Genomic DNA, 14,411 nt, shown 5'->3' with positions numbered 1-14,411 from the left:
CAACTTGGGAACTTTCGCAATCGCTGCCTTGTCACCTTGGGTGAGACTTGGCGCTGGAACGTGATGTCACACGGGTGTTTCCGAGGTCTCTTCCAAACGCCTCTCTATCCACGCGCCAGGGGCATTCCTTCGCATGCCCTGCAGCGGGTGTCCATTGCTCAGCAAGCAAAACATCGTAAAGCATTCTCAGAGCTGAATCGAGGCAAGTTAAATAAAAAGGTATTATATATATAATTGTTGTGCAGTCACCGGTGACTGAGCTAAAACCTTCAAAACATTCAATCTTGATTTGAAGCTTTCGTGACTGCAAGAATCCATACTCTTTGGTTCTTTCAGTAAAGTCGCGTAGGTATCACGACGTTTCAAAACATTGCACTGGAGAACCCAGTTTCAACTCTTGTGCCTGAAACACAGGATCACGCGCAGTTGCTGGTGCAGCCCCACTAACTACCAAAACAAATGATTGATTTAAGAATGACGTTAATACAAAAAATGTATTTGCTTTTTAAATGCCGCACCATTTCTTGTTTATAACGGGAGGCACCTGTGACTTAAATTTGACTTTTAACATGCAAAGGTGCATTATAGATATACCATCTACACGGTATATCTACTGTGGAGTGATATTAGTTGTAGGGCTCTTGTCATCTGGCGTTGTCAGAGTTCTGTGGCTGCATTTAATATTGTTCTTGGTAAATAATTAACGCTTGCGTGAGGTTTGGGGGGGCTAGGGGGGGCATATGGGTACATTGCCGGTGAATTGGTGTGCTGATAAAACGTTATTTTAGAAAATATTTTACGGCACATGTTACAGTGTAACGCGGGAGATAGTGCCAACCTCCTCAGATGTTAATGGACTTCAGTCCTTCAGCTGCCCGAGCAGCTGAAGGTTTTTTTGTGATCGGCTGCAAGTAATAACTCATTACGCCTCATGGCCTCATTTAAACTCGGCCACCCTAGTGCATTGGTCCATGGGGTGTGCACAAATGCGCTCATCAGAAGGGAGGGAAATTGATACAAATGTTTTTTTTAAAGCAGAGTTCCTCGGAATTTTTTTTTTGCAAATGTAATCAACTGCCTGACTCAAATTAGAGGGACGAAGTCGGTGTGGCATGGGCTAAAGAAGAGATGGGCTGATGTGTAGGGCAGGAGGACCGGGAGATGTGTAGACCTATTGGAGACTTGTACCCAGGGGTGTTAAGATCACCCTTTGTGTAGGAGGCTTACGGGCAGTTGGAGACAGCCCCCCTTATGATTATACTAGGTACTATATACTTTTTGCTTTTTTCGATAAAGTCACGTAGGTAAAAAATTTAATAAATTTAAATGAAAACAACTAAATTAAATCACGACGTTTCTGAAGCAACACAAGTCTCCGTCTTCAGGTGGAACCGCCACAGCAAAATTGCAGTAGTGAATAAAAACTTCAAATCTAGAAATAAATACGAGGTACTCATTTGAGGCTGAGTCGATCTAGGGGAGGCCCATGACTGGCTCAGATAATCGTAACCGGTATTGGTCGTGAGCGGGAATCGAACTCGAGTCGCCGGGTTCGTAGCGCAGCGCGCTAACCACTACACCACCGCTCCCCCCACACACACATGCGCGCGTCCATAGGTACACATACATGCGCTTGCTGCAGACACACACAACTTTCAGGGTGCGTACGGCAGTAAACGACTCAAATAATAAAGCAGCAATGCTGCGCGAAGAACGCCTTACACCTGCAACACATTTGTATGGCACTTTACTCGCGGAGGGTTGGTGGGGGGGATGCGTGACGTCAGCAGGCACACTGCGTGACGCTTCTGCATGCGGGTCACAAGACAGATGTGACGTCACAGCTCACTTGCGGTGCAAAATATATGCATTCTTGCGCCCCCCCTCCCCCCCAAAAAATACAAAAGTCTATTTTAAGTATTTTTGCATGGTGTAAAGTCTGGAAAGTACCCACATGTCAAATTTCAAGTTTGTTGCATGTCGGTAAGTATGCTAAACATTTAGCATACTTTGAACAGACACACATTCACAAATTTCCCTCATATATATAGAGAGATTACGCAGTATACATTACACGGTTATGATCAGCAACATTATATACTTTTGACACAAATGGCAAAATGCTTCCGTTGTCCCCTCTGTTAGTCACAATTGGCACACGGACACTGCCGCGTGGACAAGTCTAGATTTTAGCAGATTGTCACATTCCTGAGGCTTGCCACACCTCGCTACTGGGCTCCAGAGCAGCCCTGTGCTTAAAGTGAACAACAGTTGAGATCGAGGTGTGCCCACCCACTTTGGGCAACCTGTCAGGAACAGCCAGTTCTATTTGTTTCTTTACATATTTAATTATTTTTATTTTTTTTAACACTACAACTAAATAAAAAAAATATCAGGTAAAGCCCACTGAGCTATCTAGCTTTTTTCATAAGCGACCTGGCCACAATTGATAGCCCAATGAAGTGGCTTATCACGTGGAAATTTACACCAGCCAAATACACGAAACGCACGTTTCTAAATGTGGAGGAAAAACCGGTGGATCTGGAGAAAAATCCACGCGACCACTGAGAGAGAGGCATGCAAACTCGAAATATACAGCAGCAGGCATCAGGGTCGGAATCAAACCCGCAACCTCCTGCATACCAGGCGAGGTAGTTAACATCTTGCCACCATGGCACACTCTCCGCTTGACCGAACGCCATGCACGTAATCACGGTTTGCTCCTCGGCTCTGATCTAGGAAGCAGGGAAAACCAACCAGGCGAGAGTACGAGAAAGAGGGAGGAAGAGGAGGGAAGGAAAGTGAGGATGGCGGAATTAAATCGTGCAATTGAGATAAGGAAAAAAATCCGTTTCTGGAAGGAATTAATGAAAGGGGGGGTGGTGGTGATGCTGGCCGAGCCATCTCTCATTCTTTTTGTTGTATTGTTATTTTCATTTCAACTCAACGTGAACCCCCGGTATAGAGCACCGATCACAACAAGAAGTGGGGGGCTGCGCAAAAATTACACGAACAAAAGCCCCGAGATCTGGCGCGGCAGGGCTTCTCGTGAAGAGGGGGGTAGATTGTGCTGCTCACTGCCTCACTCAGGTTGGGGGGCGCTCTAGGAGAGAAGTGAACATTTATATTGGGGGGGTGGCGGGGGGTGGAAAGGTAAGGAGGGAAATCTGTCGGGCCAGTGGCAACGCAGAAGGCCGTGCTCAGCCCACTTACGAGCTCTCGGATTAGCAGAAGTTGGTGCCCTCATGCATAATGTAAACGTACCACTAAATCAGAATTTTGACATTAGTCAACCACGGGGTCCTATGTGAGACGAAACGTTAACCGAAAAACTGTTAACCGATGTCAATGTTAACCGAGGCATGACTATAATAAAGAAAAATTCGATGGCACACCAAAGGCATCCGTTGTAACACCCGTGCAAGTGCTCGGGTGTGTACGCCCTCTGTTCCTCGAAAAGTTTCTATTTGTTTTTTGTAGCGAGGCGCAATTTTTTTTGCAGGTGAAAGTAATAATACACGCCAGTCAAGAGTTTTGACATCGTCGCCGCATTACTTTAGGCAGCAGCAGGACCTTGACAACGGTATATCTGTTTCATCCTTTGTAGGAGTCATCAGTATAGTATGGCGATGTCATCCAGTCGAACGGAAATTCGGTTTTAACATGAACACAGCACTGACGTTTGGCACAACCCTTGGGCATCGATCGAAACTCCGTTCTCATGTGGCAGAAAAATACTTTGTGACCTGTACCGGGCGTCCGGGTGCATTAGCTAGCTGCTGAAGCGCTTCCTTGGACAAACCCATCAGAGCGCAGTAATAAACCTCTGCTTGGTTCCTGAGCTCTACTGGGATTTTAAGAAAGCACCGCTTTGTGCTGTGGCTCTAAGCCCCGAGGGTCGGCTGGAGTGTCGCGTTGCCTCGAGTGCTCTTAGCAGCCGCAGCCTCTCTGTGTGGTTCTTGTTCTCCACTCGACTCGTCTGAATGTTGACCAACCCCAACTCCCACTCACCGACTCTACTCTGGTGATTTCAGTGACTTGCCATGGCTGGGGGTGATGACTCAATGCCAGAATCGATTCTGCTTTGTCGGGTTTGTCCTGTCCCAGTTGGTCACATATGTTCTTCTGCAGTGTTTTTTTTATTGTTCATAACCTAAAGGTGATGTCTTTTTTTAAATTTAGTTGGCACTCTGTCGTGAATATTTCCGTTGAGTCAAATGATATTTGATCCGTGCCATCAGTACTTCTGTGTCAGCTTGGATTGATTTATTGATTAATTTTCTTTTATTGACACATACACACACAGTTTAATTTACATGCCCAGTATCTGTTGGCACGGTTGGCTACGTACAGTGCGAAAGAAGTTCAACACACATATATTGCAGGTGTTCGATAGAACGTTGCACCTCAAGACCGTGAGAGATGGCGACGGTTTGGGGAGGCCCAAATCCAGCAGTGGATAGATCACTACTGCTGATATGTACGTTGAACTTCTTTCGCGCCATACGTAGCCAACCGCGCTAATGGGAGGTGCTGGAAAATTAAAGAGTAGCATCGGCAAAGGGCTTTGTTTGTATTGTTTGCAGTCGGATAGCATAACCTGCATCTCATTCAACTTAATTTCATTGATGAATGGCTCTTAAAGAACAAAGAGGACATTCATAAGCCTTTAAGGTTTCTATTGATAAAGTCACAACTGAACATTGTTCACATGAAAGGAAACTGTGGGAGATATACTCTCTACTTGATGCAGGCTGACCCCAGCGAAAAGTAGCGATTCATTCCCGCAGACCTTCTGATATTTAACCTGCAGAAAACAACACCGTTTCATCTTCTTGGTTCTTTTGGTAAAGTCACGTAGAAGGGAAATAATAAAATAATAGAAATAAAACATATTAAAATACAATTCTCACGACGTTTCGGCCACAACGCAAGCAGCCGTCCTCAGGTGAATAACAGGGCTGTCAGAAAGACAGCGTCCGGACGCCCTGTTCTTCACCTGAGGACGGCTGCTTGCGTTGTGGCCGAAACGTCGTGAGAATTGTATTTTATGTTTAATTTTTATTATTTTATTATTTCCCTTGTACGTGACTTTACCGAAAGAACCAAGAAGATGAATCCCTGCAGTCACGATAGCTTTAAATCGAAACACTGTTTTAGTTATCATACGCATACCTATCCACAATAGAGGTTTTTTTTTGGGTTAGATCACGTAAATATAAATGCGTCGTTAAACCCGCTACCATCCGACTCGGCAAATTAGTGAGGTTTGTCACGAAAACAAAACGTGCCAATTAGTTACTATTTCAGCACACTGGTGTGTTGGAGGGTAAACCCACAACATAATAACGATTTTTTTGGTTAGATCGCATAAGTATAAATGTGTCGTAATCTTGCACCACCCGACAGAGCCAGTAAGGTTTGTCACGTAAGCGAGTAGCACCCATATCCGGTTCCCCTGAAGCTCGTCTGGTAACCTGCTAGTTAGGAGCTCCCCGATGTTGTTGGTGAAGGTGAGGGTACAAGAGAAGTATAGTACAATAATAGGTGTTTTTACCCTGCCCCCCCCTCTGCCACTCAATAATAAAAGCCAAGACCTGGTGTCACACGTACGTACGTAGATAAGAAAGAAGAAATCGGTTACTGTTTAGAAGTCACAGACGGAAATACGTCCTTTGGGTAATGTGGAGTAAAATGGTGAGCCTGCTGTTTGGCAGTTAAAGTTCACAACAATGTCCTCCTCCAGGTTTCCCAAAAATAAATGTCTAAATTCGTTGAAATCTCTCACCTATCTTCTTCTAACCTATAAAAGTAATTTTTTTGTCTGTCTATCTGTCTGTGTGTGTTCACGCGCTTGCGAGGGATTTGGCTCTCAAACGGTGGGGTTTACGCTTAAATAAAATTTGCCAGGTACCACGCCGTAAGCCCCCCGGTTGGCAAGCGCTATTCCTTTTTCACGTCCGTCACCTTTAAATTAGTTTAATTAGCGATTTTGTGCGATTCATAGTTATTTATTTATAGTTTTGCCGCTCAGCGCGGGGCAAAGCACGCAATTGCGCATGCACTGACCGCTGACAGGAGCTGCCCCGAGCAACACACCATCACTAAAACAAATCATTCACGTTAACAATGCTTAAACAATATACACACAACTGCTGAGGTTAATTCTTCACAGTCTTATGTCCTCTTCTCCCCCCCCACCCCAATGCATGCAGTTACTGATATAAAGTCCGTAGATATTAATATTATAGCGCTTACATAGCATTATTGCAGCGCGGGTGGGGAGAGCGGCTCAGCCCCCAGCCTGGCAATGTGTCACCTCCGGCTGGGCAATCTAGGCGAGGCCGCGGGCTCTGCATGGGACTAGGCCTCACCACGGCAATGTAAAGTACAATTGTATTGAATATTTTGCTAAGAACTCAGGTTCATTGTTTACTATTATGAAACTAATATGTTGGCAAATATTATAATAATAATGTATGTGTGCAGAAAACTAATTTTTCATTATTAGGTTGATAAATATTTTCTTTTTTAGTTGTGTTTTTATGATGCTGTGACGGTGTACTGCCAGTTTGTGCTGTGGCCTGCTGCCTGCTGATTAATTAACGGCAGTGCACTGGCACTCTATTATCTACACTGCTAATTTTGCTTTTGCCCATTATGAGTCAGTCTATAATCTGTTGCTTGCTTCTTTACCTCACTCAGTGTACTGCCAGCCTTTCATGTCGACTGTATCCTGCTTTTTTAGCTGCTGACCGTATTGCCAGCTTTTTATGTGGACTTCAGCAACGCTTTTGTCATTGAGTCGGCGTACTGGCAGTCTATAATCTAGACTGTAGCCTGCTTCTCAACTTACCTGTGCGTACTGCTGCTCTTTAATGTAGACTTATTTAAGCTTATTTCTTCAATGCATTTATATTGTTTCGATTGATCACGTCACGCTATTTACTGATGCGTAGTACTGCAATGCTGATTAATATGTTATACTGCTAAATACGTTGGACTTTCTTAGATACAGCTCATTGCATTTCGTCTATCGTTTTGTTACATTCGTGGGAACATCGCCCATTTACATTTTTCCGTACCGCACCTTTACTTTCCACCAAAGCGGGGAGCACGCAGGGAGGGTCAATGCCCCAAATATTGTTGAAAAATTACAAATCTGCAGAGAGAGAAAATTGCTCGAGCTGTGGCATCATCGGGGATTGCTGTGTAAGTCGATGTGTGTGTGAGTCGACGTGTGTGTGTGTTGGAGTCCATATGTGTGTGTGTTTAGGTCCATGTGTGTGTGTGTTAGTCGATGTGTGTGCATGGCTCCATGTGAGTGTGTAAGTCAATGTGTGTGTGTGTCTATGTGTGTCAGTCGATGTGTGTGTGTGTGCGAGTCCATATGTGTGTGTAAGTCCATATGTGTGTGTGTTTAGGTCCATGTGTGTGTGTGTTAGTCGATGTGTGTGCATGGCTCCATGTGAGTGTGTAAGTCAATGTGTGTGTGTGTCTATGTGTGTCAGTCGATGTGTGTGTGCGAGTCCATATGTGTGTGTGGAAGTCGATGTGTGTGTGTGTGAGTCGATATGTGTGTGTAACTCCATGTGTGTGTATCTAAAGTCTATGTGTGTGTGAGTCCATATGTGTATGTGTGTGTGTCGGCCAATGTGTGTGTGAGTCGATGCATGTGTGTGTGTAAGTTCATGTTTGTGTGCTTAGGTCGATGTGTGTGTATGTGAGTCGCTGTATGTGTGTATGTCGATTTGTTTGTGTAACTCTATGTGTGTGTATCTAAAGTGAATATCTGTGGGTGTGAGTCTATATGTGTGTGTGTGTAAGTCGATGTGTTTGTGTGTGTGGGTCTGTGTGTGTCTTTTTCGCCTGGGCAATGCCGGGTACTTCCCGCTAGTACTAATTATGGGTGTGTTCCTTGCAAATACCCAAGAGATTCAGAGGTGAATAAGGTACCAGTCAATACATTAATTCAAAGGTTGGTGTTTGACATATGAAGCCATCATGGTCAAGCTTTGGGCTTAAATTTACCTTACAATAGGAATACCCCATTTGATAATTGGTTCTTTACCCTTCTATCTGGCAACAAAACTGACACCTTTTTGCAAGGAGTCATGTTTGCATAGACCGCAATACCTGCAGTCATAATACAAACAAAAGAACATAACTCTGATAATGTGCACTGTCCTTGAAGTTGCACATTATCAGAGTTATGTTCTTTTGTTTGTATTATGACTGCAGGTATTGCGGTCTATGCAAACATGACTCCTTGCAAAAAGGTGTCAGTTTTGTTGCCAGATAGAAGGGTAAAGAACCAATTATCATATTTTTACTGGCAAATGAGGTCCCCATAGAATACCCCATTTATTTAGACGGTACTAGCTATGCACGTGGCCTGCAGTCCAGCACCGTAGCAGGTGAGGGTTGGTGCATCCACACAAATGTTGTGAAACCACCTTTCCGTGGGCGTCGAGGTACCATTCACACCTCTGATTAGCACGGTTGGCTATGTATGGTGCGAAACAAGTTCAACACACATACACACATAAGCCTGGCTTTCCAGGAGAAGGGGGTACGGCAAGTGTGGACTTGTGGGAATAGAGCATTGCCCCCTCGCACAACGTGGGTATTCCCCAACAGGTGCTCTGGTTTCCTGCCACCGGAATTAATTGACCATCCCCTTCGCCCTCCCCCCACCCTGTGCCGCGCACAGACCTTGTTCGGCTTCCGCCGCGTGTGCTGGCGGCAGGCGCTGGTGGTACTGGGAGCCGTGCTGTCCTGTGGCTTCCTGTTGCTGCTGCTCTACTGGCACCCGCGCTGGCGCGTGCGCTTGCAGTGCGTGCCCTGCTCGCTGGCCGAGGCCGACGTTCTGCTCCTCCGCACGACCGTGAGCACCGTCGCACGCGTGTCCATCTGTGTCGCGTGTCCGTCCATCTATCTGTCACGTGTCCATCTATCTGTCGTGTGTCCGCCAATCTGTGTTGCGTGTCTGTGTTTCGTGTGTCCATCCGACTCTCTTATCTGTCTGTCCGTCTCGCGTGTTTGTCCGTCTGTTTCGCGTATCTGTCCATCTCAGGTATCTGTCTGTTTCACTTGTCTGGCCGTCTTGCGTGTTCCTCCATCTATTTAACGTGTCTATCCATCTCGCTAGCCTGTCTGGTGGAGCAGCGGGTTTTACACACCACCTTCTGGTAACTCTTCTCGCCCAGCATCTGTTTCTTTACTCCTGAATTGACGTTGCAGTTGGATTTGATGCCTTACCAATTGCCACATTGATTAGAGCGTTTAACACTCAGTCGATTCACGACTGACATCCTGGCCTATCGTCTCACCTGGGTTGATAAAACGAGTACCAATTTGTTTGAAGTCGGCAAGTGGTTAGCTGATAAAGACACTTGGTTTTCTGCCATGGGAATTAGGAATTTCTACCATTGGCTCAGGGCTGCAAATGGAAACGAGTGCTCATTTTCCCAGTCTATAAACACCTTTTAAATTTTGACTTTCAGATTAATGTGAAGAGTCCAACGAATTGGCAGCGTTGGAAAATAAAATATATATGACCTATGTGACTGTGGAAGGTGTATGTTACTTTCATGGATGAAAAGTTTGGCCCCACGTAAAAATAAGTTTGGCTAATAATTTTATATAAATACACGATAGTTTGACAGTTGATCCTTATGGCGGTATCCCGGGGTACCAAATAATACAAAATGGCCGAGGCAATTAAATATTTTATTTCTGGGACACTATTTTTCCTAGGTGTGAACTTAACTCCGTGACTGGGGTACCAATCAATCCAAAGTCAGTGCTACTCCACGATGTCGAAACGCCAAACATTAACATAAAAAAATCCGTTACCGAAAAATTCAACTCTGAATAGTGCATCGTGTTCGGCTCGTCGAGATGAGTCGATTGCCGCATCGCCGACCATCAACAGACTAAAAATGACTGCATCACGGACATTATGCGAGAGCCGGGGTATTGCCATAAGGTTGTTGATTTACAGCCTGGGGTGTCAATAGTGTCGTTTAAAAGAGACGTAAAAATATTATTCTTCCCCTCTGCACAAGTACATAGAAATGATGTCTTGCAGGTGCCATGTTATATATTTTGTTCATGAAAAGTTTGGGGACTGTTTTCGGTGGTCAAACACAAATGAAAGAACTCACCACATTAGCCAAGAAGCAAGACCTTACAGCAGCAAAACGTGGACTGTAATGGGCTGACGTTTCAGGCAATGGCCCTTCTTCAGAGCAGAGGCAGAAAGAGAGGGTAGAGATATTTGACCGACTTGTAGTTGGAGATGGCAGCTTACACTTCGCTGGCCCTGAAACCACGGGGACATTAAAAAAAAAAGCCTAACACATGTAGGCCTTCCAGACCAATGTTGGCTGTCACCTGATGAGGCTGGTTGTAATTAATTATAAATATTGTGGGTTTACTCTCCAATACGCCGGTGTCCTGAACTAGTAACTAATTGGCATGTTTTGGTTATGTAACAAAGCTTACTAATTGGCTGCGTCGGTTGTAGCGGGTTTAACGACACATTTATATTTACGCGATCTAAACCAAAAAAAAAACTTTATTATGGAAAAAAAATACATTTTTAAAACGAAGAACGTTCTGTGTAATCTCGCATTTTACGTGCAGGATGAGTTTCAGACGTGGTCGAGGCAAAAGGTGGATTGGCTGAAGCTGCGTGAGAATTCCCACTTGGGTGGCGGTGGGGATGAGGCCTTGCGTGGCGACTTCGCGTTGGTCGCTAGCGGAAAGTCGCAAATATTCTCGTCCCTGCACCAGCCCGAAATGAAGGTGAGTGCTGATGGTGTCTGTCATGGTGGCGAGATGTTAACTACCACGTCTGGTATACAGGAGGTCATGGGTTCGGTCCCAACCCTTGACGCCTGTATATTTGAAGTTTGCGTGTCTCTCTCCCCTTGGTCGCGTGGATTTTTCTCCGGGTCCTCCGGATTTCCCCTCCACATCAACGAGCCATCATTCAAGTGACACGAGTGGGGCTGCGTGCCGCCCGCAGTGACTTGTGCCCCACGCGTTTCACCGTGTTCCTTCCTCGGTGCTCGCATCACACACCCTCCTGTCTCACTCACTTAGCTTGTGAGTTTTTTTCTAATTTTCCATTTCCGCCCTGCAAATTTCAACTTTCAACCATCTAAATGACAGCGGTTTTCGGCTGGAATATTAAAGGTGTGTGCGTGCGCACGTGCATATTGGGAGCGGTAGTGTGGCGGTTAGCGTGCTACGCTACGAAGTTCGATTCCCGCTCATGGCCACCAACACCAGTGATGATTATTTAAACCGGTCCTGGGCCTCCCTGTTGTCGACTCGGCTTCAAATGAATACCTGGTGTTGTGTGTAATCATTGCCACGAGTCGTACAAAGGCAGCCAGGCGTGATGCTGGCCACCCACCCCCTCGTGCGCCGTGCCGGCCTTCGTAGGTGCTCGCTAACAGCACTTGCCTCAACAGTCTGTTATGGTTACACGGTGGATCTTCGTCCATGTGTGTGATGTACTAAGCCCTCCATTGCAATTGTAATGCAATGTACTATTATACTCCCCGTCTTCAACCAGCACCGACCAGGGTGGTGAAGTATGGTCAAATAACCCCCACGGACCCGCATGCCATGGGGAAGCCCTCATCCAGCAGTGGCTTGACAGAAGGGCTGTACACGTCTGCAAACTCACATCCCAGGAAACAGGGAATGTTGGGCCAACGGTTCCAGCCGCGTGCGAACGTTGACCCAACGTTGCTGAGACGAACGTGACAACATTACCAGGTGGCTCAGCGGTTGAGCGAGCGGTTCGCAATTGGTGGCGAGTTCAACTCCGCATCATCCCTCCGGGGTCAATGTAGTGAGTACCAGTTTGTGGGGAAGACAACCAGTGGCTGTCCTATGGAGAGACTCGCCTCCTCCATAGGAATGTGGAACTTCCACCACCAAGACTGGGCTATGAACAGGGGATGAGCACTGCCTCAGTGTGAGTGTGCGCACCTCATTTAAGCATTGTGGCTTTGTAAACTGGCCTATGAACCCAATGAAGCTGAGTTCGATTGCCGGCCACAGAAAGATGACGTTTGTGGCGAGTGATCTCCGAACCGGTCTCCCCCCTCCCACACCACCTTCACCAAACCTGGTGAAGTATGGTAAAGCAACCCCTGTGACCTTACACGGCGTGGGGAGACCTTCATCCAGTGGTGGATTGGCACCGGTCTGTAAGTCAGAATCTTTATTTATCCTGGAGGAATCCGATGAGATATAAAGCTCTCTTTCACCGATGTCCTATTATATTAATTATTATAAGTCAATATTATTTTAATATTTAATGTGGACATGTAAACACCGCTGGTTGGTGCCGTAAACACAAGGCATGTCGTGGCTGTGACGGCAGAGGAGAACACAAGAAACACCCTTTGCGTGTTTCTTTTGTCAGACGCGAGACCTTGTGTCCAATTTGTGCGATCAAATTCGACTTCCCCCGCCCCCCCGAACCTTCCTCCCCCCCCAGTTCTTGTTAGTTTGGTTTGTTACAGTTTCATTTGGGAGTGTGCTGACAGAGAATAGCTTATTAGGTGCAGTCATTGTGGGTGTGATGACACTGTGGGTGTCATCACACCCGCAAAAGATCCCCGCCCCGTATAGCCTTAACAGACTGTTGGGGCAAGTGCTGTTCGCGAGTAGCACCTGAAGGCCGGCACGGCCCACGAGGGGGTGGGTGGCCAGCACCCCGCCTCGTCAACTTTGTCTCCCCAGTGGCGATGATTACACATCGCACTAGGTAATCATTTTAAGCTGAGTCGACATAGGAGAGGCCCATGACCGGTTCAGATATTTGTCACTGGCCGCCCCCCACTGGGTCTATATAACAAAAACAACAACAACCGCCATTCGCCACTAATTGGCAATGACGTCACCACGGCGCTTGTGCTAGGCTATGTGCACTTAAGGCCACGTGAAGTGGGTCTATACAGGTAGTCCCCGACTTACGATGGAGTTGCGTTACGACGACCCCATCGTAAGTCGAAAATATCGTGAGTCGAAAATGGCCTAGCCTACCCAGGAGTCTTAAAGAATGGTGATAATTTAGCGAAGAAGAGCAATTTACAGTACCGTACTGTATAAACTATATGCATATAGTACATCCCGGCATCGTCCCAACGTACAGTACGCTGCTGCGTTTGCCTGCCGCGCGAAATGTAAATATATAACAATTTTATCATATCGCTATCGCCATCGTAAGATCGAAATATCTTAAGTTGGACCATCGTAAGTCGGGGACTACCTGTATATATACACACACGTGTGCATTTTCTTTGAATGCTTACCATCATGTTATCCACAATTATAGCACTATCAAAGGTAATTTAAGACCGCAAGTCACAGAGAACATTGGTTTGCTTTGCCAGGTGTTACGTTGAGATCACTTGATGTCATTCTCCGTATGTATACAAAAATATGCGTGAGAAAACACTTTGAAACGCGGCAAAGAAAACACGAATATAATTGCAAATGGTGTCATCGTTGCTCAATGTATGAAACTATTTTTATTTTACCAGGTAAGGCCCCACTGGAGCTACGTAGCTCTTTTTCAGAAGTGACCTGGCTACAAATGATAGCTCAACGAAGTGGCTTATCACGTGGAAATTTATAGCAGCCAAATAGTCCAAATGCATGTTGATTCTAAATGTGGAGGGAAAAACCGGAGGACCTGGATAAAAAAAAAACCTACACGACCACGGGGAGAACATGCAAACTCCAAATATACAGCAGGGTTGGGATGGAACCCATGGCCACCTATATACCAGGCGAGGTAGTTAACATCCAGCCACCGTGGCGCCCAATGTATAATTAAGAACATAAAAGCAGTCCATCACATATACGAATGATGAAAGTAGCACTACAAGGCACCACTCCTATTACATTCGTTCAACATAGTCCTATGTATCACTGTCTTAACAAACTGTACGAGCAATGTTAACGTTGTCGGGAAGCAATAAAGAATAATTAATTATGTTAACTTAGCATGGGTTACTATTCTTTACCAGGCGGCAACAATTCATGAATTATTTAGTCTTACCAATACTTCGACACTGGTTCGTGTGCGTCAAAGATGGTAGGACTGTTGGAGGGGTGGGATTAGTTTGGATATCAAACGATGCTGACTGTGGCTGGGAATCGTGGCCAGGAATCATAGCACACTTTACAAAGACAAAGATCACCCAGTATAGCCTTAACAGACTGCTGGGGCAAGTGCTGTTAGTGAGAACATATGAAGGCCGGCATGGCACACGAGAGGGGGTGGGTGGCCAGCGTGTCCTGGGCCAGCCAAGGACACGCTGGCGGGACTATGTCGCTCGGCTGGCCTGGGAACACCTGGGAATTCCCCAGGAAGA

At 46.0% G+C, this 14,411-nt stretch overlaps 1 protein-coding gene across 4 annotated transcripts in view; it reads left to right on the top strand.

Moving 5' to 3' along the window:
- Nucleotides 1-14,411, top strand: part of ATP13A4 (ATPase 13A4) — a 74,221-nt gene that overhangs the window by 14,826 nt on the left and 44,984 nt on the right. For all 4 annotated transcript variants that reach the window (XM_061565897.1, XM_061565898.1, XM_061565896.1 and 1 more), the window contains exons 3-4: nt 8,714-8,887; nt 10,651-10,812. In XM_061565897.1, the coding sequence (XP_061421881.1) occupies nt 8,714-8,887; nt 10,651-10,812 (336 nt within the window). The remainder of the gene's footprint in view (nt 1-8,713; nt 8,888-10,650; nt 10,813-14,411) is intronic.

The sequence above is a fragment of the Lethenteron reissneri genome, chromosome 36 (assembly GCF_015708825.2).
Source record: "Lethenteron reissneri isolate LAM-NWPU_2019-01 chromosome 36, ASM1570882v1, whole genome shotgun sequence".
NCBI lineage: Eukaryota > Metazoa > Chordata > Hyperoartia > Petromyzontiformes > Petromyzontidae > Lethenteron > Lethenteron reissneri.
This window is presented reverse-complemented; position numbering and strand designations above follow the sequence as displayed.